The sequence below is a fragment of the Rhinolophus sinicus genome, chromosome 14 (assembly GCF_057876585.1).
Source record: "Rhinolophus sinicus isolate RSI-liver-muscle chromosome 14, RSI-T2T, whole genome shotgun sequence".
Classification (NCBI taxonomy): Eukaryota; Metazoa; Chordata; class Mammalia; order Chiroptera; family Rhinolophidae; genus Rhinolophus; species Rhinolophus sinicus.
This window is the reverse complement of record NC_142514.1, coordinates 147,562,385-147,589,542: the sequence shown is the minus strand read 5'-3', so window position 1 is coordinate 147,589,542 and position 27,158 is coordinate 147,562,385. Positions and strand designations below refer to the sequence as shown.

At 38.2% G+C, this 27,158-nt stretch overlaps 2 protein-coding genes across 4 annotated transcripts in view; one reads left to right on the top strand and one right to left on the bottom strand.

Annotated features, from left to right (window-relative positions):
* The window catches only part of LOC109446121 (uncharacterized), a 268,022-nt gene that overhangs the window by 212,167 nt on the left and 28,697 nt on the right, over positions 1-27,158 (bottom strand). The window lies entirely within an intron of this gene.
* ZBED5 (zinc finger BED-type containing 5) lies at positions 19,240-25,071 on the top strand. Of its 2 annotated transcripts, none has more exons than XM_019729211.3 (3): positions 19,240-20,104; positions 21,734-21,852; positions 22,779-25,071. In XM_019729211.3, the coding sequence occupies exon 3, from the start codon at positions 22,998-23,000 to the stop codon at positions 25,002-25,004; it is 2,007 nt and encodes a 668-aa protein (XP_019584770.1). In that variant the 5' UTR covers positions 19,240-20,104; positions 21,734-21,852; positions 22,779-22,997; the 3' UTR covers positions 25,005-25,071. The 2 variants fall into 2 exon arrangements, with proteins under 2 accessions (XP_019584770.1, XP_019584777.1); XM_019729218.3 differs by having other exon boundaries at positions 22,747-25,071.

Sequence of the window (27,158 nt, the reverse complement as noted above, 5' to 3'; positions counted from 1 at the left end):
TTTATTCTTAGCTGAGCAGTATCATCACCTCAAGAACTTTTCCTTCAACACAATTTCTTTTCTAGCAATGAATACAAAGTGTTTTAAATGTCTGTATGACATAGCAAAGCATGAAAAGTGAATCTAATACCATCAATAGGAACTAAATTATTATACCTTTTCTGAAAATCTTCCTAAAAGAAAAATCCCTCTGACATCTGAATTTTTGACTTATAATAGAAAACTTCAACCCTTGGAAGGAATCTTAGTGAACTTTATCTCTGCTGAAGTAAAAAATATCCAGTATAAATACAATACAGAACCTAATCTTCCCTGGCCTATAAGACCTTAATAAGTTGCTAATATTTTCACAAGCAGAAAAGTTGATTGTGAATGATGACATTATTCTGAATTCTGCATTACTTGGTCAATTGATGATACATAGCCTCCTCTCATGCTATAACCCCGCTTCAATAAATATCTCTCCCACAAAGATTTCCATCCTATTTGTTTGATTTCGAACTTGGTGAAGGAAAAAAAAGGGAAAGAAAAAGAAACCACACACAAAGAAGAACTTTAAGATTAAAATGTACTTTTAATCTTAATTTCATGCCAGAAAATATGAAGTCATAAAAACATACTGAAAAGGATAGACATTTTTTAAATGGGACCTTAAGAACCAGGCCTAAAGCCTGTTGCCAAATTCAATGAAGAATTGTTTGAAGTAAGAACAGAACATTGCTCTGGGATTGAGCCAACGAGAAAAGCTGATATACTATGACATCTCTGGCTTGTATAACCTCCCTGCCCTTGAAATGAACTCTAGAGAAGCAGCACAGCCAAAGCTGACAATGAGGTGAAGAGTACAAGTCCAACTCACAAAGATCCCAAAACCTCACTATTCAAGCCAACCTAGTTGGGGAAAAGATCCGTTTAATTGGTGGAAAGTCTAAGTTCCCATTATTTCCAAATACAAGGAATACCTCTGGATTTTAAAAAATTGACAAATGGAATCAAAGTTCTTTTTCCACTTCTCCTTCCAAAAAGCCAGTGAAATAACGAAGATATAAAAAGAAAAAACAAATAGCTGTACTAGAAAAATCGAGAGGAATGCTATCACCAGCAAAGGAATGTTGATGAATTTCTGGAAGATATGAAGCAGATAAAATAAATACAAATTGATGTATATTTTTAAAATTATGTTTAAATATAAATATTTGACTTACTGATCAAGCTGATAAAAAGGCAATTGGTGACAGAGTTGAGCACCCAAGATTGGCAAAAGAGGACAGGGAAATAAGTGGATAAATTTCCCCAAAACAAACGTAGGGGAAAATATCAAGTTCAACCCATCAGGGACATAAAGAAGAGTAGTCTGGGGATGTTCAAGACGATTATATTGAAAGACGTAAGTTTTAGGATGGTGTCACTGTTTTCATATACTACACCTACAGACCGGTAGTTCTCATTGTGTGAGGCCTATGAGATAAAAATTATTTTCAAAATCATACTAAGATGTTATTTGTTGACATTTGCACTGATGGAACAAAAATAATTGTGGGTAAAACTGCTGGCACCTTAGGCACCTAAGTGGTACTAGCAGGCGTTGTATTCTTCATGGGGCAAACAAGGGAAGGGAAGCAGCCAGTTTCACATGAGAATGCCCTTGATGAAGCAGTAAAAATTACTAATGTTATCAAAATATCAATTTAATATTATGTGTGTCAAAATGGGAAGTATGTATAAAGCATTTCTAGTGAATACCAAAATATGATGGTTTGTTGAGAAAAAGTACTTGTACAAGTAGTTTGAGTTGTAGGATGAATTAGTTGTTTTTTTCAAGGAACACCATTTTTTCTTGAAAGTCAACAGACATACCATAGTAATTCAGATTTGAGTATCTGGCAGATATTTTCTCAAAAAAATGAATGAAGTGGAATCTGTCACTTCAAGGAAACTAGCTGACAGTATTTGTTGCCAATGGTAACACACTAGCTTTCAAGAGAAAAATGAGATTTTGGAAAACTTGTACACACCTCCATAAGCCTGACATCATCCTAATACTTAAGACTTTTTGATGATATCAATGGTAATATTAATAAATTTGATTTATTGATGTTATATAATGAAATGTATCAACATTTGAAAGATCTACATAATTCAGAGAGCTAGTATTTTTTAAATGACTGATATATGATGCTATGAAATCATGCATAGGTAATCAAAAATTTTAAGGTGCAAAATAGATCATGCGATTTTAATGTAATAGAATACAAAACGTTCACTGCTAAGGTTTCAGATTCTACATTTGAACTATTCTTTAAGAAACCTGCATTTGTCAACTTCTGGTGTAGTATCAAAGATTATCCACATTTATCTGAAAAAGTTATTAAAATACTCCTCCCTTTTCGAACTACCTATCTGTGTGATGCTTGATTTTCTTCATATATGTCAACCAAAACAAAACATTATGAAAGATTGAATAAAGAAGCAGATGTGGCAATCCAACTGTCTTCTATGAAGAAATTTGTAAAAAATGTAAAACCATGTTACTCTTCTAATTTTTTGTTTTGAAAAACATAGTAAGTTTTCATAAATTATGTTCTTTACATTAACATGTGATAGATTTGTTATTATTTTAAAACAATTTTTTTTTAAATTGCTACTACAGGAACTATCAATAGATAGCCCTCACAGACAAAAACTCTTTGAAATCCTCAATAATTTTTAAGAGTATAAAGTGGTCCTACCATCAAAATTTTAGAGAATCAGTGCTGTAGTCACTCTCATGTTTGCTCTGGTTGGTTTCTACATTCTGGGATAAGAAGATGAGGGGTGGGAAAGTGAACACTGATAGTGTCCCAACTGCAACCAAAGTGGGAGGGAGCATGATGCACCACAGGGTGTCATGAGGGTAAATCTCCTCATACTTTTCATGAGGCTAAAGTCCTAAGGGAACACAGACACCCCTAAGCTCCATCAGTAGATGCTATTAGTAGGTTGGTGCAAAAGTAATTGCGGTTTAAAAGTTAAAAAGAAATGCAAAAAACAAACAAACAAAAACCGCAATTACTAGGTTGGTGCAAAAGTAATTGCGGTTTAAAAGTTAAAAATAAATGCAAAAAACAAACAAACAAAAACCGCAATTACTAGGTTGGTGCAAAAGTAATTGCGGTTTTTGCAATGATTTTTAACCTTTGAAACCACAATGGCTTTTGCACCAAGCTAATATTTTTGCACCAACCTAATAGAAGTGGCAGTTTGAGAGCAGGCTTGGGAAAGCAAATGAAAGGGTTTCCATACAACGCATTTATACATGAAGCTATTGGCCTGGCCCCATACACATTTGAGAAAAGTGGTGGGGATCATGAAAAGAAAAGAAAACCATCTGATTTCAGTTTGACTCCTCCCTCTTGGGCAAACATACTACGAGTTTGTACACTATGGCTGGCACTCTCTTCCTCTAAGAATTATAAGGTCACGCTAGGGCACTGGCCTGGCGTAAAGATGAGGAAGTGGTGATACCAGGGTTTCAAGGCACAAGCAAAGCCTCATTCAGATTCTCACATTGATTATGGTTAAGCTTTTAGTCACCTACTTCATCAGCAAGAGCTAAGTGTATTAACCAAGGCTTGATGCAATTACCACCAAGAAAAGGTTGGTATTAGATTAAAAAATAAAGTTTAGATATAACTGAATCTGCTATAAGATACACTGTCTTTCAGACTATCACAAATTTCCTGTTCCTTTTAGAAGTGACTTCTTATTCTTAATCTAATAAACAAATTATTACTAAATCAGTGATATTTCAGTAAATAAATAATATTTCTATTATTTCTAATCATTCTATTAAAATTACCAGTGAAATGACTTCACTTTCCAAAGCAGCCAATGAAGTTTGTTGAAGAGTGACAGAATTGACTGCTTTTTCTATTTGGTGACTTAATTTGACATTTCAAAAAGCACATCACTGTTGGAGGTGAAAGTCCAGGGAGAACTGGATAAATGGCTCACTCACTCACTCAGACATCTGGGGGTAGGATTGAAAGTGCCAACTCTCTAATCATACTGTGGTTCCCCTGGCAACCAGCCCCCATCCTTAGGTACTTTCCAAAAGTCACCTCATTAACATAAACTCGGGTGTGGTTGAAAGGGTTTGTTATAAAGACACCTTTATCACTTCTATCAGTTGGAAAATTCCAAGGGTTTTAGGAGCTCTGTGCCAGAAATGGGGTTGAAAACCAAATATATATTTCTTATTAGAAGTCACAATATCACAGTAGGTCACACATGAAAATCTATTCCAACATTCCTACCTTTGGAATCCTTCCATATATTATGCTAGGGAAGTTCTGGCACTAACCTTCATCAAATGCAGGCCATCGCTGAGTCCAAAATTTAGTAATCCAAGCTATTAGAGCCATTTCTAGCTTTAGCTAAAACAATACATCCAGAATATCTGGTAAATGTACCCATATCAATATGCTAATCCTGATACAAAACTATATTCTGTTCTTTCAGAACTAACACCCTTAGAATCTGTTCTCACACGTATGTCCTAGGTTTCTACTTATATAAATGATCAAACTCCTGCATTTATTTTTAAATATAGCAATTTCTTCTCACGTCAGAATCTTCATTTGTTCTGCTTGAGTCTGCTGAGATCTGACTCTAGCTTATGCATGGGTCTAGAATAGGAAATAAAGGACAGTGAGGATGCCTCTAAAGGAGAATAAGCATCTCCTTGTAAGGCAACTGCCTCAAAAAGGTAATTACCTTCAAAAAGGAAAGGTCAGCCTTCTCAGTCATATGAAAAGGGGCTTCTTTTGCTTGCTTTAGAAAGACCAGGGCATTTACCTTCATCTAAGTCTCAGAATCCCACTTGTTCCAGAGCCCTCTCATTGTCACATAAACAATGTGGTGAGTCTGTGAATTCAATTTCTATTATAATACTGCAACCCACCCAGTCACATTTTAAATTGTTTGTCTTACAGATATAAGAAATAAGAGACATTTTTAGGGTTACCATAAAAGTTCCCCGATTGTCTGAATGTGACTTGAGCTTAGACAGTAAAGCCTTGAGCTTGTCATTTTCTGTCAGTTTTCTTATATCATCCCACCCCACAGTCCTTGCTGTCATCATTACTACCATAACGGTTAAATGCAACATCCACTTGGTCTCAAAGGCAACTACTTCAATAGGTACTTCTTCCCAGCCAACCACAGTTCACGCTTTAATTACTCATGATCCTACTATATGTTATAGATTACCAAAATCCTGTTTCCCATTGACAAGAAACTAAGCATTGCAGTCAAGGCCAAGGACATCAACAAAACAATCCCAGAATTCTATCTCTGACAAATAGAAGGAATAACCGTACCACTTTTATAATTAAGTAGTACTGAGCTGGCACTACAGCTGACCCTCCTTATGTCACAGTACAGGCAGAAAAAGAAAGCACACTAGGTATTTCATCAGAGGGAACTTATTATAGGGAAATTAGTTATACCAAAAGCAAAAGCAAAAAGTAAATGCTAAGATCACCTAGGAATAACTTCAGGGAGCAGCTACCACCTTTAGGGCTGGAGGAACCAAAGAGGAGAAGAGGTAACCAAAACCTAGAAGCCCAGAATTGAGACCCCATAGAGCTAGGGCTCAAACCTCCGAGGAGGGTGGAACCACCTGACTGCTCTTGCTAACATCTGAGGAGTGCAGTGAGGCCCGTTCCAGTAGTGCTGAATGAAACTGGAGGCTGGGATCAACTGCCACAGCTAAGTTGACTTGCCACTGCAGGTGAACTGACCTTCAAGTAACATTAACAAGAGCAGAAGGAACCGGAAGTGGGTTCTTCGGTCCTCGTGGCTCCCAGTCTCCCTCTAGTGCCCCCTATTGGCAGGACCTGACAAGAAGCAAGCTGACGAGGAATCTGGGAAACAGTTTGTGGAGAGCTAGCCCTCAGCCTCCTCCCAGAGTACAGAAGATGGGTTTGGAGCTATAGGTAAAGAATAGGTAAATGATTGGCATAGGTGGCGTTTATGTCCAGTCTTTCTTTATGACTAAGTGGGGTTTATCCCAGGAATACAAAATTAGTTCAACATTTGAAAATCTAGTAGTACATAGTTTTTCATAGATTATTAAGCTAACAATTTTTTAATTTCAAGTGTAAAGACTCAATGTTTTGGTTAATTGTGAAAACAAAAATATGACATTTTAACCTATATACTCTCTCCTTGGAAGGATAATTTACTATTTCAGTTATTGGAAATACAATAATGTAACCCTAGTCATTTATTACTGCTTTGTCATAATTCACACTGCTTTGTCTAGTGGTCCTAGGTAGTAAAAGTTTTCTCTCTATTAAGTCCAGTGAATTCTGTCACTGTGGTTTGTATGTGTGTTTATGTTATTTGTTTTTGCCTTTAAATAAAAAGCCTTTCTTGTTTTAAAAAAATAGATTACTGCACTTCAAGGTATATAAATGTTATCTCTTTTTATACTAGCAATGAATATATGGAAACCAAAATTTAAAATACAGTACAATTTACAATTGCTCAAAGAAAAAAAATAAATGAAAAAATTTAGGTGCAAATCAAACAAAACATTCACAGGTTGTCTACGCTGAAAACTACAAAACACTAATGAATGAAGTCGAAGAGGATCTAAATAAATGGAAAGCCATGACATGTTCATCAACTGGAAAACTCACGATAGAAAAGATGTGAATTCTCCCCAAATTGATACATAGTTTTAACACTATTCCTGTAAAAATTCCACCAAGATTTTTTGCAAATATATATGAGATTATACAGCTAAAACCATTTTGAAAAAGAAGAATGGAATGGGAAAAATCAGTCTGCCCAATTTCAGCAATCAAGACTATGTGGTATTGGTAGAGAGATACACACAGAGATCAATGAAATAAAACAGAGAATTCAGAAATAAACCCACAACAAATATGCCCAAATGATTTTTGACAAAGGATAAAAAGCAATTCAATGGAGGAAAGATATCCTTTTCAATAAATGGTCCTGGAGCAATTGGACGTATTTGGACGGGGGTAGTGGGAAGTAAGTAGAACCCTGACCTAAGTCTCACAAGTTATGAGAAAATTAACTCAAAATTAATAATAGGCTTAAATGTAAACTGTAAAACTATAAAACTTTTAGGAAAAATATAGGAGAAAATCTTCAGGATCTAGGATTAGGCAAAGAGTTGTTAGCAACACAAAGGCATGATACATAAAAGACAATCTGTGAAATTGGACTTCATCAAAATTAAAGTTTTGCCCTGTGAAAGCCCATGTGAAGAGGATGAAAAGACAGGCTACAAGTAGGAGAAAATATTTGCAAACCACTTTTTAAACAAAGGGCTACTATCTACAATATACAAGGTCTGACACTTAAGTTCATGAACTTGTTGCAACAATGTTGCTAACCTTTTTTGATATCAGAGGGATTATTCATTATGAATTTGTACCAACTGGACAAACAGTTAACCAAGTTTACTATTTGCAAGTGCTGAAAAGGCTGCGTGAAAAAGTTAGACAACCTGAACTTTTCTCCAACAATTCATGGCTCTTGCATCACGACAATGCACCAGCTCACACGGCACTGTCTGTGAGGGAGTTTTTAGCCAGTAAACAAATAACTGTATTGGAACACCTTCCGTTTTACCTGATCTGGCCCCCAATGACTTCTTTCTTTACCCAAAGATAAAGGAAATATTAAAAGGAAGACATTTTGATGACATTCAGGACATCAAGGGTAATATGACGACAGCTCTGATGGCCATTCCAGAAAAAGAGTTCCAAAATTGCTTTGTAGGGTGGACTAGGTACTGGCATTGGTGCATAACTTCCCAAGGGGAGTACTTCGAAGGTTACTATAGTAATATTCAGCAATGAGGTACGGTATGTAGCACTTTTACTAGGATGAGTTAACGAACTTAATTGTCAGACTTATACACGTGCACACTTAAGCATTTATCCTAGAGAAATGAAAACTAATGTTCACACAAAAAAACTACACACAAATGTTTATAACAGCGTTATTCATAATAGCCCCAAACTGGAAATTACCCATATGTCCTTCCACAAATGAATAATTTAAACAAACTGTGGTACATCCATATCATGGAATACTGCTCAGCAATAAAAAGGAACAAACGATCAATACACACTTGGTGAATCTCCAGAGAATTATGCTAAATGAAAAAAACAAATCTCAAAAACATTACATACTGTATGATTCTATTTGTATAATATTCTTGAAATGACATAATTATAGAAATGAAGACTAGATTATCGGTTGCCAGGAATTAACTAGGGGTGGGATTAGCAGAGGAGTGTGCTATAAAAGGGCAACATGAGGGGTCCTTGTGGTGATGGAAATGCTCTTTATCTTGATTACATCATTGTCAATACCCTGGTTATGATATTGTACTATAGTGTTCTTTTTGTTTTGTTTTGTTTTTTTAAAGATTTTATTGGGGAAGGGGAACAGGACTTTATTGGGGAACAGTGTGTACTTCCAGGACTTTTTTCCAAGTCAAGTTGTTGTCCTTTCAATCTTAGTTGTGGAGGGTGCCGTTCAGCTTCAAGTTGTTGTGCTTTCAGTCTTAGTTGTGGAGGGCACAGCTCAGCTCCAGGTCCAGTTGCCATTGCTACCAGCAGGGAGCACAGCCCACCATCCCTTGCGGGACTCGAGGAACTGGCAACCTTGTGGTTGAGAGCTGGCGCTCCAACAAACTGAGCCATCTGGGAGCTCAGCAGCAGCTCAGCTCAAGGTGCCGTGTTCAATCTTAGTTGCAGGGGGCGCTGCCCACCATCCCTTGTGGGACTCGAGGAATTGAACCGGCACAACCTTGTGGTTGAGAGCCCACTGGCCCATGTGGGAATCGAACTGGCAGCCTTCGGAGTTAGGAGCATGGAACTCCAACCGTTTGAGCCACCGAGCCGGCCCCTGTACTATAGTTTTGTGAGATGTTACCAATGGGGGAAGCGGGTAAAGGATACAAAAAAAAAACTTTAATTTTTTAATTAAAAAAAGTAACTGTAAAAAGTAATAGCAGTCAAGTTCACGAGTAAAAGTGGAAAGCAGATGGATGTATAGAAGAATTAAGAAAGCAGAATGTTTATAACTGCTGCAGCTTGGAGATAGCTATATGGAGGTTCATAATTATTCTGCTTACTTTGTATATGTTTGAGATCTTCCATAGTAAAAGGATAATAAAAGAGACACAGGGAAGGAGAAAGGAAGAGAGAGACTTAATAAGCATGTCAACCAAATAAATAAATAAAACAATATCTTGTCTCTCAACAATAATTAGAAAGTAGTATGAAAAATCCTATTCATATTAGCAACCATAAATGAAGTATCAGGGAATTAACTTTGTAACAAATGTTAAAATTTAGGTAAGTAAAACTACATAAATATACTGAAAATCCTGAAAGAAGATCTAAATAATGGGCCTCAATAAATGGAAAAACACAATGTCTAGAATGAAGAGTCGATGTTTTAAAAATGCTGACTCTCCTACATTTAATCTATAAATTAAATCCAATCCCAACATTATTATTTATAGAATCTGAAAAGCTTATTCTGATGTTATTGTGGAAGAAAAGTGCATAAGATGTAGCCCTGCAATTTGGGTGGGAAATAATGAGGGGGGAAAATTAACTCAAAGGTGTTCTTTTCACCTTTAAGAACACTGTGTAATACTGTGTAAATAAAAAATAAAATAATGCAATATTAATGCAGAAACAGGCAAGTAGTTCTGTCTAGAAAGAATGAAGAATTATAAATGTTTGATATTTTGAAAGATGGCATCTCAAATCATTGGGAATAAAATGAATTAGCTAGCATATGATTTGAAACAATTGGCTAAACTTTTGAAAATATATTAAAGTAGGTCCTTTTCTTATAGCTGCTCAGAATAATATATTCCACAAGGATTAAAGAGCTCTTGATACTTTTGAAAATAATAGAAAAAATAAGAGAATTTTTTTATAATCTTAGGGTAGAAGTGGTAGAAGACTTTTCCTTCTTAAGCAAGAAACAAGTCCTCAAAACCATAAATGAAAAGATTGAATTCATAAATATTAAAAACTTTTCCTCAGCAAAAACAAAAAACAGTATTTTAAAGGATAAACAGTAATCTGAGAGAATCATGCCTTAACACAGCATTTATAATCATTTAAGGATGATTACAAATCAATAAGAAACAGGAAATCACCCAATAGGGAAAATGGGAAAGCTTCTGGACAGGCAATTTACAGAAGAATAGATATGAATGGCTGACAAACTTATAAAAAGATGTTTAACCTTATTAATAATCAAGAAGATGCAAATTAAAATGAGAGTGTTTAATCTATCAAATTGCAAAATTTAAAGACTGATAACATGCAAAATAATGTTGGCACAGATATGGGAGACAGGTACTCTCATGTGCTATTTATGGAAATATAAATTGGTATAGGCTTTTCCAATGTCGAAGGATTAGTAACAGCCTAAAAATCTTTCCATAAGGGAAGGATTAAATAAATAGAACACTCTACAACTGTTATAGTTTTACATGCTGACATGAAGATTTCTTCAAGGCATATGGATGAGGCTAAAACGTGGTGCAGAATAATTTATAAAATATGTATATCAAGTAATTAAATACATTTATATGTGCACAAATATATCTGTATATACAAAACTATTATGTGATTACCTTTGGTGATGGATAAGGAATAGTAGGGATGGGAGGAGATAAAGAGATTATACTTAATTTTTTTGCTAAATTCAGCACTAAAAATTGTAAGACGATTCTTATGAGATGTTTGTAACAACAGTTTTTTAAAATGATAGATGCTACTTGGGAAGCACTCAAAACTTCTCAGATCAATGGCACTGCACAAATTCAAGACACTGATATTATCATTGTTATTATTATCAGTGTCCTTACCCTTCATAACTATCAGCACTGATAGGCCTTTCATCAGATAAATTGAAACAAGATTTACAAATAGAGGTTCATTTATTCACAGAACACACCTTTGAAGCAAGGCTATAATTCCAAAACACAGACATAATAAATGACTTGCCCAGATATTCAAACAAGTCGGGAAATGATCCAGAGCCAGGCTTCCACTCTTGTATGAACAAATATATGTACTGGCTTTCAGCACAGCATCATAAATCACCCCCTCCACTGGCATTTCAGTCTCTCCCCAACAATTGAGTGTTTAAATGACTTGCAAACCTTCACTTTGGCTTTAAGAATTATCTGTGTCTGGCATTCTTCTTAAAGAAATGGCTTTTAAAAGTTTAAAATCAACCTTCCAAGGAGAAAAAAAAAAGATTAATTTTCACCTTTAAGAGGACAGCCCTAGAAGAACATTGTGTTTTTCTAAATGACAGCTCTGATCATAGCCTAAGACCAATAACTTAGTAGTACTCTAAACTGCATTAACCTAATTCTGAAAACGTTCTAAAGAAAAGGAAGCATAAAAACCCCTGATCGGAATCAGAAAAACTGATCCAGGCACTGCCTCTGCCAATAAGCATATGTGTGACCGTGAAACTGCATCAACTTCTCGAAACCTCACATTCCTCATTTGTGAAAAAGCAGGGGGGCTTACCTAACTGAATTGTCTTGAGGTTCAAATGAGAGAGAGATTGTGAAGGTGCTCTGTAAAGTATGAAATCCCAGGTAAATTCTTATTAATGTATGAGATCTGAGTTCTCAATATAAGTATAATTCCTGCCCTCCAACCCCAAAGTAAGAAGACATCTGATTTGCTATATTCAAACCTCTCCATTTGGGGCCTAATAATTTGTTGTTGTTTTTTCCTAGACCAACAGTTCTCAACTGCAGGGACCAGAAAAGTGGCATTTATTTTGAGGTATGTCACAATTTAAACTGACAGTGTCTTATGCCTTTCATAAAGAAGATTATACTAGAGATATTACTCACTGCGACATCTGCCATAGTCCTTTGCTGATCTGAACTGCCTTCAGCTTCTACGTCTCACATTATCCTTCCTCTAACCACAGCCAGAGCTGGATTAAAAGGTGGGCAGTTGGGCAGTTGCCCAAATAATTCATCTATAAGGGACACTGAAATAGCACTGGAATAATTAGTAACTGGAGAAACAATTAAGGCTTCCACAGGCAAATTCTTACACAGGTGGAGGAATATAAATTTGCCCCTGCTTGAAATACTCCTACTGTACAGGGAAGTAGAAACTAAAAACAATAGTATTAATCTAACATTTATTAGATGCTGATTGTACTCCAGTCCCCATTCCAAGTGCTTTACACATATGATTTCATTTAAACCCAGAAATTATTGTATAGCATTGTTTTTAAGCCTATTTTTCAGATAAGGACATTGAGATGTGCCCAAGACTGCACAAAAAGCAGACAATGGAAGTGAAATTTAAAACCCATCTTCCTCCAGGACCTGTACTCACTATGCCTAACAGCCCTCCCCAAGTCTAGCTAAGTCTGTCATATATTTTTGTGTCTTGCATTTATGCAGGAAAAATCAGTTGAAATTCATCAGGGAGACTAAATCTGAAACCAAATAACTCACGGATAGTGCTATTGGCCAGAAACCAGTGATCCACTTTAGAATACAAATTTCAAACCTTTTAATATGTCTTCAAAGAACGTGTCTGGTTCAGAAAAATTGCAAGAAGTGGAAAGAGAATAGAAACTATAAAAAAAAAAATACCGGTGAACTATATTGCCATATTGTTTCAAAATATTGACACTGCTTAGAGAAATGTCCATAATTTTAATTGATTGAAAATTATTTCTCATTGCCTCATCAAATAAGTGTTGAGCAAATATTTAAAGAACACTTTTGAAAGTACATCAGTTAGAATTCAACTGTAAATAACATTTCACTCCAGCTAATTTAAACAGAAAGGGATTTACTACCGTGTTTCCCCGAAAATAAGGCCTAGCCGGACAATCAGCTAAGGCATCTTTTGGAGCAAAATTAATAGAAGACCCACTCTTATTTTACTATTATATAGGACCGGTTCTTATATAACATACTATAATATAAGGCTGGGTCTTCTATTAGTTTTTGCTTCAAAAGACGCCTAAGAGCTGATTGTCTGGCTAGGCCTTATTTTCGGGGAAACACAGTAGGAGGCATTAGGGATTTATAAAATCACTAGAAGGGCTAGTGGAACAGAGTTGAGGCTGTGCTTTCAGGAACAACTTTCAAAACACTATTATAGAACTGGCCCAACATGGGCACCTTGCTTCCGTCACACTTACAGAGCTGGGAAATCAGGAAGCCGTCTCTATAACTGCTCACTGCCATAATCTGAATCAATAAAATGAATGCCTTGCTCCCTCTCTCATCACTCATGAAATTTCAGGATTGAAGGCTGGTACCTCGGCTAAAGGAGTCTCAGAAAAACTAACATCTGCCAGTGGAAATAACAGAAATGGCAGAAATATAGCCTCTACCTCAGAATGTCCACATTTAACTTCCATATCTCACTAAGGTACATCTGTTTTGCAGAAACTAGGTTTCATGAATCCAAGCTATAAAGACTTCTGGGTTTCCAGCCTCAAGCAGTAAGACTCGCTAGAAGGGAGATGTAATTGAGAGCATCAATCTGTGATGTCCGCTACAGCAGGCACCAAATTATTAGAGCCCTCCTCCAGCCCCCACCCATCTTATTACACTGCTGGCAACAGTTCACAGCAGGGACTCAATGTAGGGGCAGCCCACCCAAATGTTGGCCAGTGGTCAGTGACTTGATGAAAAAACATAACTTGAGACAAGATTCCTCTCTCAGGATTTTGGGATTGGGACATTGAAAGATTGAGCCAATAAACAGAGGGCTTTGTAGATTTTAGGTTAGGTAGATTTGGAGTTGGAACAATGATGGGTCATGTGTGAACAAATAGCATCATACACATATTCATTGAGAAATATGGAGGTAAATACCAAAACAAATGGCATAAAATGTTACAAATCTGAAGAAGAGGCCAAGGAATTTCTTTTGTTGTTGTTCATAATCTTTCTGGTGCTATTTGAATTTTTTAACCTTATGCTTGTATTGCTGGGATAAAAATTAATCACCAAACAACAACAAAAATCGGGCCAGCCCGGTGGCAGTTAGAGCTCCATGCTCCTAACTCCAAAAGTTGCCGGTTCGATTCCAACATGGGTCAGTGGGCTCTCAATCACAAGGTTGCCGGTTCAACTCCTCGAGTCCCGCAAGGGATGGTGGGCAGTATCCCCTGCAACTAAGATTGAACAGGGCACCTTGAGCTGAGCTGCCGCTGAGCTCCCGGATGGCTCAGTTGGTTGGAGCGCATCCTCTCAACCACAAGGTTGCTGGTTCGACTCCTGCAAGGGATGGTGGGCTGTGCTCCCTGCAACTAGCAATGGCAACTGGACCTGGAGCTGAGCTGCGCCCTCCACAACTAAGACTGAAAGGACAACAACTTGAAGCTGAATGGCACCCTCCACAACTAAGATTGAAGAGAGAAGATTTTGACTTGGAAAAAAGTCCTGGAAGTACACACTGTTCCCCAATAAAGTCCTGTTCCTCCTCCCCAATAAAATCTTTTTAAAAAAAATGAATACCCCAAACTTGGGCCTTTAAGCCAGGACAACTAACTTGCATATCACATGACCACTAGCTGAAGAGAGGGAGCTCCAGACATTATAGTCCTTTCTTGCCTCGCTTCCCACCTAGCACCTCTACTGCTGTAAAATTGAAAAAATTTTTCAATCAAAACCAGTTTAGCAAGAACCTTGAATGTCGAGCCAAGATGTTGATCACTCCAGCAACAAGGATAGTTGTGAATAAGGGAATAACTTTAATGTAAGTAGAGTGCTTAACTGTGTTTAAGATAAATTCAAGAGAAACTAATGGCAGCTGGGAGATTAATAATAGGATCCTGGACTAAATTGATGATAGTGGAATTAGAGAGAAAAGATTGAACAAAGAGATATAACAATGGAGTAAATTTATTATCTTCCACTTTTCCTGTTCCTTTTAGGGGCTGCCCCTCACCCATTCTGTTAGATTCTGGTGATAAATTAAAGTCATGTTCTCAAAACTAAAAAAGGTATGTGTCCCAAGTTGACCACTGTGCTTTCCTGGACAGTGTTTTGGTTCACAGGCATAGGCCAAAATGAATCAAAGACCTTTCCAGGACCCTTTCTCCCAATGCTACAGGACATGATGTTCTCTTTCACTGTACGTTTTGCGATGCCAGAGGCCATCATACTGCCAAGAGGGTCAATCAAATCAGAGAGAGTCAAACAGAACCCAGACATCATTTGAGTCATCGAACCCATCCATAACTGTACCAACAGACTTTTTAATGTCAGCCAAGAAATTAACTTTCTTGCTTATGGATTGGATTTCTCCCATTTGCAACAGAAAGAGGACTTATTAACAAAGTCAAAGATGGTTGGATTTACATATCAACAAAAATTTACAGTGCATTTGTCAAATGAATAGTTTAATGTCTAGTATAACAGGAAATAAAAGGAATTCCAAGACATGCCCCATACTCCTTGAAATCTATTTCAGCTTTGTCACCAATTATCAATGTGACATCAAAGTCATATGATAGCTCTAGGATTCATTCTTCTCTTCTATAAAACTGAGGGGGAAGGGGATTACATTGTATTATTTTCTAAGGATTTTCATCAGCTCTGAAGTTTTATGATTCTATGCCATGACACAGAAGAATTAGTGAGTCACTGAAGGTTCTAAAATGTAAACCAATTAAATGGGAAGAGATTATAAGCTAACAAGACTGTGGCAACTATTTAGAAGGAACATTTCTTGAGCTTAGTCTAGAGAATACGAGTATGTAAGAGTGATGGAGGGAAGTGGATGAACCTAAGAAACATTAGAAAAAAGTAACAATTTGATGCCTGTATATATGGAATACAAAAGTGAGTCAGAAGTGACCATTGACTTCAAATTTGCTAATTTGGAATATTAAAAAAATAATAAAATCTTTAACAAAAGTGATGTCATTGAGAGTACAAGTGTTGGGAGAGAATAAAGTTTTGAACATGCTGAATCTGACCTGTTGGTACATATTACTCAAATAGAAAGTCTACAGGCTTGAAAATCTAGAACTTCATGAAGTTCAAGTGGGAAGTCAGGGCTCATTATATTTTTGAGAATCATTGAACATAAAGGAAATAGTGGAAGTCCTGGGAGTGAATGAAAATTGATAATTGACATGACTAGTTTGTTTATTAATAGGCAAAATGTTAAAATTGTAACCTTATATTTCTTAAACCTTCAAGCTCAATTTACAAATCTTGTTAGTCTACTTTTAAATCTCATAATCTTTGCATAAAAATATAGACACTCATTCTGACTATGATTTAATCACTTCACAAGTTTAAGACTAAATACTTCTTAAATATTTAATGTAATTTGCATACTCAACTCTTACACATTTTAAATTACAGTTACAAATGTAATGTAGCTAACATCTAGCCAGTGAAATCTTTATAAGCACTTACGTAACTCTTGTAACTCTAATACCAATAAATCAATCTCGTATATGTGGTCCCAAAATTCTCTTAAATGTTTCATACATCTTAAAAGTTAACAGAGCACCCAACACCACAATAATAACTTTCACAGCATTAATATTAACTGTACTAATTTACCACCTTTATATTAAAGATGACACATTGTGGCAGACGTGGAGATGTGCCACTCAGATTCTTGTTCAAGAAAAGACTTGCGAAAAGACTTGCTACCCGGCTCAGGGCCCTTAGTGTGATCAGTAGGTGGCCTCCAGCTGTCAGCTCGTTCAGGGTCTGCCTCAGCTGCAGTCCTGCCCTTCCCAGGGCCCACAGAGACCAACTAGGGGAAGGAGTATAAAAGGAGGGTGTGACTCTGACTTGCAATACTGGCTCCAGAGCTGCCTCTCTCATCATCTGCTTCTGGCAAATCTAATTGCAACACAAATTAATTCATGCAACCAACATAAGCAGCATTATCATCTCTGACCTCTTAGAGCAACTGAGGCTGCAAATTTGCGGTATCAGTAGAAATTCTTGTTACTCCTTCCAGTGATGATTTTACCTGAGCCCCAGATAACAAACCAAGTGCCTTTTTAATGGTGAGACTCTACCTGTTTACCCAAAATAGTACTGTAATCTTAGTTGCAATAGTTTTCTACCTAATATAAGTTTGCACTCACATCCCACCCAGACATGCATGATTTGTAGTTCCTCCAATCAGCATTGCACCTAGGCTTTGTCACCAATTAGCTTTGGGAAGCTGGGCAAGTTATCTATCAATCTGTGCTCAATTTCCTTATCTGTAAAATACAGCTAATTATCTGGTAGGGTTCTGTGAAGATGTATAGAGCGCCCCTGGAATCTGTTAAAATGAGTTTTGTGTGAGCAAGAGTAACTCCATATTGAATGACCAACAGTAACTCCATTTTGGACATGCGCAGAGAACTTAGCAGGTAACGCCCAGGGAGCTGCCCGGTTGCCCTAGTAGTTGGGTGTAACCAGCTACGCTCCGAAGGTCTGCTACTCAAGCTATGAGGACGTCAGTGTCGCCGGCTGGCTGCTCTGACAAAGTGACGTCAGGAAGGCACTCAGAACTGCCTAAGAACTGAGGACTTCTGCAGCTCAGAGAGCCCGTCTCGACTGAGAGGTGACCATGCTGCCACTCTGCTCTGAGAACCCTCCATTCTGCTCTGCCCTGCTCATACCGAACCTCTACCGGACCGACCTCCTGGACCAGCCTCCCTTCCTTGCTCCACCAGGACTCTGATTGACTTCTGGACTGGTTTGTTACTCTATTTTACCCAGTTATTTTATTACTCTGTGTGCTTTACAGTTTGGTGTATTGATGATTGATGCTTTACTGTTTGGTGTGTTGATAACTGATGTTTGAGTAAAAAACATATTGAAAGGCATTTAAGATCTTGTGTGCTCTGTTCTTTGCTCATGTCACGGCTACCGCGGAGGCCTCAGTCGGTGCCAGGTAGATCCTGGGGGTCTGCGAGCATCTGTGGGGTGGGGGCGTTACTCCCTCTGATTTGCAGGAAGAGACTGCAGCACGGACTGTGAGCATAGCAGTCGCTGTGACAGAAGAGTAAATGAACTATTGCATTAAAAAGTGTGTAGAACAGCCCCTGGCCCAGATTCTATATTCAATAAATGCCAGCTACAGTATTATCATTATTGGTCTGAGTTCTACATTGCATATTTTCTCATCTGTCTCAGCATCTAACATTCTATATAATAGTTTATTGATTGAGCAATTACAGAAAAAGTTCAAACCCCATAATTATCAGACTTCAGATTTTAGAACCTAGGTTAAATCCTAGACTTGACTTAATTTATCAGTTGGATGTTTTGGATTTTCCCATTTCATGAAGATGTAAATGAGATGTGTGAAGATTAAACTGGAAACATATGTAAAAGGTTTTTATGGAAATATAAAACGTGAAAATATGCGGTCTCATCCCAACATTATCATGGAGCTAGATAACTCCTGCAAATTACAAAATGAAAATCTTTGCTCTTTAAGTAAAACTGTACCCCTTCCCACAAATGATTTCTGCCTTTGTGGTTCAAGTTTAAAATAATAATGAAGCTATATGGATTCCTACCATAGGACAAGATCTGAAGATGTTGAGATGGCCTTAAAATATCTAGGACCGAATGTTGGTTTCTATTATCAGTTCTAGGAAATCGTCTATGCAACAGTCCTCCTGAAAATTGTATTAAATTAAGGGTTAGGTTTTTTCCAACGCCTACGAAATGTATTCACGACATAGTTTTAAAAAACAAAAACTGCCCTCGCTTTTGACCACAAGTTAGGGACTTTCTGTCATTGGTGCAGTGCCTGAAAACATGATCCAATTTTCATTTAGTTATTTCTATGAGGCCTGGCAAAGCTAAAATGTTGCAAACAACGGGACCTACTGTTTAATGAGACCCGTATTTTAACAAACAATTCCCTCTGAGAAGTATATATCTATTTCAAGGTGCCAGTTTTTAAAATCCAACTCCAGGTCTTCAAGAGGGATCTCACACAAAATGAAAAGACACAACCCGCAGCCCTTTGCTGTATTTTTTTTTTTTTAAAGGGGAGAGGGCCAGGAGCAATGCTGCAGCTAGCAAACAGTATTCCAGAGGACTGGCCGGTGGGTGCAGGTGGCCAGGCGTCTCTTCAGGGAGGTGGCCACTTGTGAGAGGCGCCAAGACAGAGCAAGACGACTTGTTCATCTTTCCGGTGGACACTACAGGGACGCCGCTATCCCTACCCACTCCTACATGGCGGCTCCCCGACCCCGTGTGGGGTCAGCCGGGAGCTCTTGACGGTAAAGCGCGTCAGGCTCAGCTCTCAGCTGGGCTGGGGACCCTGACACGCCAGCGTCGAGGAGGGAAGGGGAAGGGAGAGGGCGTTTTCAGCCCCTATTCCAGTGGGGGAAAATGGAAGAGGAAGCGGATCGCGGAACAAAGAGGTCATGAAATCACCGGCAGCCGAGCCTCTTCGCGCACCGTCGTGGCACTGCGACTCCACTCACATCACCCCCTCGGGGCAGAGCGCCAGAGCCTATGAGCATGCAGATTTCTCGAGTCCACTCCGGCCCTACGGGATCACGAACCCTCTCTGGCAGCACCCAGGCATCTGCATTCTAAACGAGCGCGCGGGCTGACTCAGGCCCAGGGAAATTCGAAAACAATCGCTTCACATCTGGCACCAGCTGGGCCTCCCCGCACGTACGAACCCGTCGCGGTGGCTGGGCCACGCCTCAACCGAGCTTGGTCCTTTCTTTTGGTCCCGCCCCCGCCGCTCAGCGTGGATTGGTGGCAGGGAGCACCTCTGGCGCTGATTGGGCAGCGGAGGAGTCGCTCGTGGAGACTGTAGTTTGGGTGCCCCAGGGTGCTAAATTTATCTTCAGACGAGCGACCGCGCCAGCCACGAATCGGATCTCTGTGGAGGTGGCATGGGCGATATCCCTGAACTGAGAGCATCACCCTGTCCCCGAATCCTTCCTTCCTCTGTTTTATTTTTCATCCCCCCTCCTCCCTCCTCCCTCCAGTCCGCGACGACTGGCTCTTGACCCTGTTCAGGCCGCGGTGAAGGTGAGGACCAGAGCCGCCGAGGCGGCTGAGTGGTGCGCTCTGAAATGGCCGCTGCCTTGAGCTGTCTAAAATGGCGGCCGCAGGCTCAGCTGGGGATCGCGGCGCTGCGCTGCAGCCCAGCCGCAGCGTAGACAGTTCGCTCCATCACTGATGGAGATGAAGTAGAAAGATAGTGTTGGGTGCTGAGACCTGTTCTTGTGGTTGTTAGCTGAGGCAGCCGCCCGGGGACGCGAGAGAAGCGTTGTGTAGGCGAGATTGGGCTCTGACAGGAAGCGAGCCCCACATGTGGCGGTCTGCGGGCTTTGCGCAGCTGTGACAAGGAGTAGCTGAGGGATGGCTGGCCCGAGCCGCACGTCGAGGGGACCGTTTCAAAACGCATTTAGGTGCTGGAAGCGGTGACCTACCCACCTCCTCCCTAGGCTTGGTCAGTGAACTGCACTCCCGCCCAGCCCTCCTGCCCCTGAGGGTATTGTTCAAAGCAGGAACCGCCTCAGGGTGGGGGTGAATGGATTGTGCTACCTGTCAGTTTAACTGGAAGAGACAAAAGATGAGTGTTTCGGCCCCCTCCCCACCTTTTCAGGGAGTGGGATAGAAAGTTGACTGTAGGGAGTCCAGACTCTTTGTCTTTGAGAGATTTCCGGAAGCACCTCTAAAGAGGGGGGAATGAGGTCCCCCTTCCTGAAAACAAGCTTCCTACTTTCTGTATTTTCTGGCAGCATAGGAGAGGGATCCTCATCTTTTAGGTCAACCAGCAGCTCCACGAAGTTCTCTTTTTGCTAAATCCATTTCGGAACTTTGGAAAGAGACTCTACTGCTCTTGCTCCCAATAATGGAGAAGTAGGGCTTTCTGCTGCTGCCAATTTGAGACCCTCAACTTTCTGGCAGTTGTAATCCATTTCTCCCTGCACCACCCTGGTACCAGAGATTTTAGTGCTTAAGAAATTAAAAATATGTGGGGACACACAAGTAATGGCTAGGTATGTTGGGTCCTACGGTCGAACTTGGGTTGTTCTTAATTCTTCACTTAAAAAAGCATGCAAACTTAACAGGTGACTTAACCTCTCTGTGTCTCTTTGTCATCTCTAAAGTAGGGTTACTGATAGTCCCTGACTCTCAGGTTTGCTTTGAGGATTAAATGAGGTAATCTATATTTGGGATTTAGCAGTTACTGGCACATTGTAAACAATGATCACTCAGTAAACATTAGTAACCTTGGTTATTGGAGGGTACAAAAATGGTTATAGAAAAAAGGAATGTTTCATGTAACACTTCCATGTATAGCTTGCTTCCATTTTAAATTACTTTCAGTGCTTAATTTTAGAGACATTAAGGTGGTGTGGCTGTACTTTTAAAAGTTAGGTTTAGTTTTTGAAAGTTTTTAGTGTATTTCTATGAAGTCAATGGGTGAGGAAACACCTCAAAATAATGAAATGACTAGGGTGTTAAACAGGATGAAAATATTGCATTTTTACTATGTTAGGGACCTTTTGTTTCAGTCCAAGATCTGCAGTACAGTGAAGAATCATTTGCACTGCCTGGATCTAAAATAAATTATAATGCATGATTATTTTAGAGGTTTGTAGTTAGTGCTGCTTTTGCAGTGTCTAATTTTAATTTTTCTCATTCTAGGCTATTGGTTACTCACTCCCCTTCCACCCTATCCCTTACTTTTATTCTTTTGAAGAGTCTGCATTTCAAGCTGCCAAGGTGGAGAGTGTGATTGCAGAAGGGAGTATTCCTCATTTCAGGTATCTTATCCTCTATAGCTATTAATAAGAAAACCATTTTGATTCAGGATCTAATTTGAGAATACAAATCTTACTCTAGCCAAATCATAAAGTTTCAGTCAAAGTAGCTATATTTAGATAGACACTAAATCTGTATGCCTTAACTTATAAAGCTAGTCGTATTCTTTAGATGTCCTAAAATTTTCATTACCCTTTGTTTTAATTATGCTTTTAAAAAATTATATGAGGAATAATTTGGATAATATGAATATTTATATAATCTTAAATCCAGAGAAATAATTGCTAACTTTGTTTGGTCTGCAGTTTATTTTTTGATGTTAACATATAGTATTTAGGATACAACAGAATTCTGTATCTTGCAAAACTTTAAATTGTTTGTGTGTTTTTAGTATGGCTCGTTAGTTGCTAGCCTTGAAAGGAGCCTTCAGATGTATAGTAGTATCAATAATGAATGTATTTAATGTCAATAGGCATCAGAAAGCTAAAAGAGATTCCAAATTACCATGAGAAGGGGTTGGTACATTATGGCCTATGCTGTCTGTTTTTGTAAATAGAAATTTATTGGAATACAGCTGTGCCCATTCTTTTATGTATTGTCTATGGCTGCTGCCGTGGTACAACTACAGAGTTGAGTTGCAACAGAGACCATATAGCCCTTTACAGAAAATGTTTGCCAACCCCTGCCATGGGACATATTCTTCAAGATCCCTTCCTTAAAAATACACTTATCAACTTATTATTGCTTAGCCCTATAGTTCCCAAATTGTGTTTTGTAGAATATTAATAGTCTCTAAGTTAATAAGTGTTCCGAGAAAAAGGTCAGTTCTAACAATAGGTTTTTTTAACAGTTTATCTTAAAGTGTAAGTTTAAGACTACTAAACTCATTTCTATAGCTTTTATTTTTATGTGATAATCTGCCTTTAAGAAAAGGTGTGCCATACCTGAGAGCACCAGGAAGTCGCATGAGAGATCACCTGATACACGAACGTGTGATGTCCCATCTGCGCATTGATGCATAGGCAGCATTTACAAATTAACTGATGTGTTGTTATGTATCATCTCTTTGGTGATTGCTCGTCTCCTATGTATCCTGTATTATAATTTCATCACATTTGTGATACTCAATGTTTATTCTAAACTAACCATGTTTTGTACCACAAATACATTGCCTATGGATCTATTGCTGAAACAAGGAAGTCTTAAACAAGAAGTAGAATCTTTTTGTTATCAAATTGTGTCTGAATCAAGTGATCAAAAAGTTGGAATATTACAAAGTGAAGATGAACAGTTACAGCCTTCAGTTTCTAAAAAATCAGAAGGTGAGCTCGCCAGGGTTAAATTTATGTCCAGTTCCAACAAAATAACAACATTTAGTAAGAAACCAAAAAGAAGAAAATATGATGAAAGTTATTTGTCTTTTGGATTTACTTACTTTGGAAATAGAGATGCACCTCATGCTCAGTGTGTGTTATGTAAGAAAATTTTATCAAATAGCTCTTTGGCCCCAAGTAAACTTCGAAGACATTTGGAAACTAAACATGCTGCATATAAAGACAAAGACATAAGTTTTTTCAAGCAACATCTTGATTCACCTGAAAATAATAAACCTCCAACACCTAAAATTGTCAATACAGATAATGAAAGTGCTACAGAGGCATCATACAATGTAAGTTACCATATAGCCCTGAGTGGAGAGGCTCATACTATCGGAGAATTGCTTATCAAGCCCTGTGCAAAAGATGTCGTGATGCGGATGTTTGATGAACAATACAGTAAAAAAATAGATGCAGTGCAACTATCAAACAGTACCGTTGCACGTCGAATTAAGGATCTAGCTGCTGACATTGAAGAAGAGCTTGTCTGTAGACTGAAAATTTGTGATGGGTTTTCACTGCAACTAGATGAATCAGCTGATGTTTCAGGACTTGCTGTGCTGCTTGTGTTTGTTCGTTATCGGTTTAATAAGTCTATTGAGGAAGACCTACTCTTTTGTGAATCTTTGCAAAGTAATGCTACTGGTAAAGAAATTTTCAACTGCATCAACAATTTTATGCAGAAACATGAAATTGAATGGGAAAAATGTGTTGATGTTTGTAGTGATGCTTCTAGGGCAATGGATGGGAAAATTGCTGAGGCTGTCACCTTGATAAAATATGTGGCTCCCGAAAGCACCAGTAGTCACTGCCTATTATATAGACATGCACTAGCAGTTAAAATAATGCCTACATCTCTGAAAAATGTGCTAGATCAGGCAGTACAAATCATCAATTATATTAAAGCTCGACCACATCAATCCAGACTTCTAAAAATTTTGTGTGAAGAAATGGGTGCCCAGCACACAGCACTTCTTCTAAATACAGAGGTGAGGTGGCTTTCCCGAGGTAAAGTTCTCGTAAGACTTTTTGAGCTTCGTCGTGAACTGTTGGTTTTCATGGATTCTGCTTTTCGGCTATCTGATTGTTTAACAAATTCATCTTGGCTGCTAAGACTTGCATATCTTGCAGATATTTTTACTAAATTAAATGAGGTTAATCTGTCAATGCAAGGAAAAAATGTGACAGTTTTTACAGTATTTGATAAAATGTCATCATTGTTAAGAAAATTAGAATTTTGGGCCTCATCTGTAGAAGAAGAAAACTTTGATTGTTTTCCTACACTCAGTGACTTTTTGACTGAAATTAATTCTACAGTTGACAAAGATATTTGCAGTGCTATTGTGCAGCACCTAAGGGGTTTGCGCTCTACTCTGTTAAAATATTTTCCAGTGACTAATGACAATAATGCTTGGGTTAGAAATCCATTTACAGTAACTGTTAAACCAGCCTCGTTAGTAGCACGGGACTATGAGAGTCTGATTGATTTAACATCTGATTCTCAAGTGAAACAAAATTTCAGTGAACTTTCCCTAAATGATTTTTGGAGTAGCCTAATTCAAGAGTACCCAAGCATTGCGAGGCGTGCAGTTCGTGTACTTCTTCCTTTTGCTACAATGCACCTGTGTGAAACAGGATTTTCATATTATGCTGCAACAAAAACAAAATACAGGAAAAGACTTGATGCTGCACCTCATATGCGGATCCGACTTAGCAACATTACACCTAATATTAAGCGGATATGTGATAAAAAGACACAAAAACACTGTTCTCATTAAAATTGAAGGGTTCTGCATGTCTCTTGATAACCAAATATAAGATGGAAATAAAAGATGATTTACTTTATCTCTGGCATTTTGGGGTGTTAAAAAAAATTATTCAAATTTTTTATATTTCTTAGATTTTAAGAAAACTAAAGAATCAAAAATTTAAACATGTATTATTGATATTTCTTCACATTATAATTTCAAAGGATTCCATGGTCATAACTGTGGGAAATGTTTATCCACATGATAAAGCCCCAAGTCCTTAGCATAACAAACGCTCGTTAGGATCTAATCCCTACCTATCTTTCAAAGCTATGTCTATGCTGCAGCCCGCCAGTCACATGGAATTTCTTGCCATTCCCTAAACATACATATCACATTGTTTCATGCCTCAGGTCTAAAACTGTCCCTTCCCCTTCCTCCTGACAAATTCCTATTTGCTTTTCATCACTTTGACTTACACCTTTCTATTTTGGCCTTATTTTTTGTGTCTGTCTGAAATATGAACTGCTTGGTAGTCTTATGATTTCCAGTGTTAAAGGACTGACCTCTTGTAGTTTCTTATCCAGCGCTACGTCTCCATTGTTGGCAAAAGGCTTTACTGGAGTAGATGCTTAATAAAGGAAAATATGTTGGTGAAGGTGAACAACAAAAAATGGAATAGGGCATGGTGGCTTATATTTGTATATTCTGCGCATTTACAGAATGCTACCCTTTGTTTTGGGGGGCTCAGTTCCTCTATTACTTAGAAGTTACGCAGAAGTCACTAAGGAATGTCACAGCTCTGATTCAAGCTGAACTATTTGGGGGGTAGAAGGGAAGAAGTATAAAGAACATTTTCAGATATTTGCTTTGTTTCTCAGTTTCTATATATGTTATTGCAAATTCCATACACTGTAGTCTAAATTAATAAGGCTTCACTGTACTTGAATGTGATTAGACTTGAAACTTCTAACAATTTATTCTTAGAATATTATGAAAATGTTCTGACATTCCTGTCTCTAGGCTTCTTTCTCCATTTCACATCACACAACACAGCTCAACTCAGTGTTAAATATTTTGTGTACTCCTGTAATCAAGAGCTACTGCAGATAGCCATTTAATCTCACTTATTCAAACCTATCTTTCATTTAGTGGCATAGGAGCACCTCTATTATAAGGCAGAATGTGGTAGAATCACTAGGTTCAGGCACCTGCTCCACGGCTCAACTAGCTGTTTAACACTGGGCACTTGAGCCTTCCTGAACCTCAGTTATCTCATCTGTAAGATCATAATTATGCCTTGTTTAAAGGGTTATTATCATTAAATGCGAATGTATAAAAAACTAACAGTGGTTGATCAGGAATATATACGCAACATATATGAATTCCCTGCCATATCTATCTATGTCCCAGTTAAATTTCACTCCACACTCATATTTCTAGCCTTGAGTTTTTATTCTCTGGAAACTCAATAGCCCTCCAGGTGACAGTAACTGACTTAACCTGAGGCAGCAAGATTAAGCATTTCTAGCCCAGGTTTTTTTCCCCTTTGTCACATTAAGCACCTATTTATCTGTCAGATACCTTACTAGATCCCTGTATGTTACCTATAATGTTTACAACAATCCCGAGGGATATGTAATTTTTTGATTTGCCAGGGGTCACACAAGAAGTAGCAGAACTTAGTTTAAAGTAGCAGTACTTTTTGCAGTTACTGCCTTTCAAGTTTTTCTAAGCATCAAATAGTGACGGGAGTATAGCTAAAACTTCTTACTAAAATCTGGACATTTCTTTGAAATTCTGTGTTTTTTTTCCTTTAGATTCAACCAAAATTTGCTGTCTACTTCAAAAAAATATGCTTATTTTAATACAAAAATATATAAACGGGGATTTGAATTGCTTTCAAGTAAAATTCTCCAAAAAGATTCATCATCATAAGTTATACATGCAATACTTTTTGCCAATTAATCCCAGAATTAAATCTACTCTAGTTCGAAAAGCATGTATGATGTCATAATGTCTATGTTTGACTGATACCTCGAGTCTGATAACTAGACCCCTTATGTGATTGCTGTACCTGAGCCCTTCATTAGGTCGTCTCTCCAGGATTTCAGCCTCTTGAGATATAAGACCTCTTGGCCTTTCCAATTTTCCCATAACTTCTAAAAGTCTAGATTCCTGCAT

Bases quoted from the DNA above. Each gene is read 5' to 3' on its own strand.
- ZBED5 (XM_019729211.3), top strand. From the start codon at position 22,998: ATGTTTTGTACCACAAATACATTGCCTATGGATCTATTGCTGAAACAA.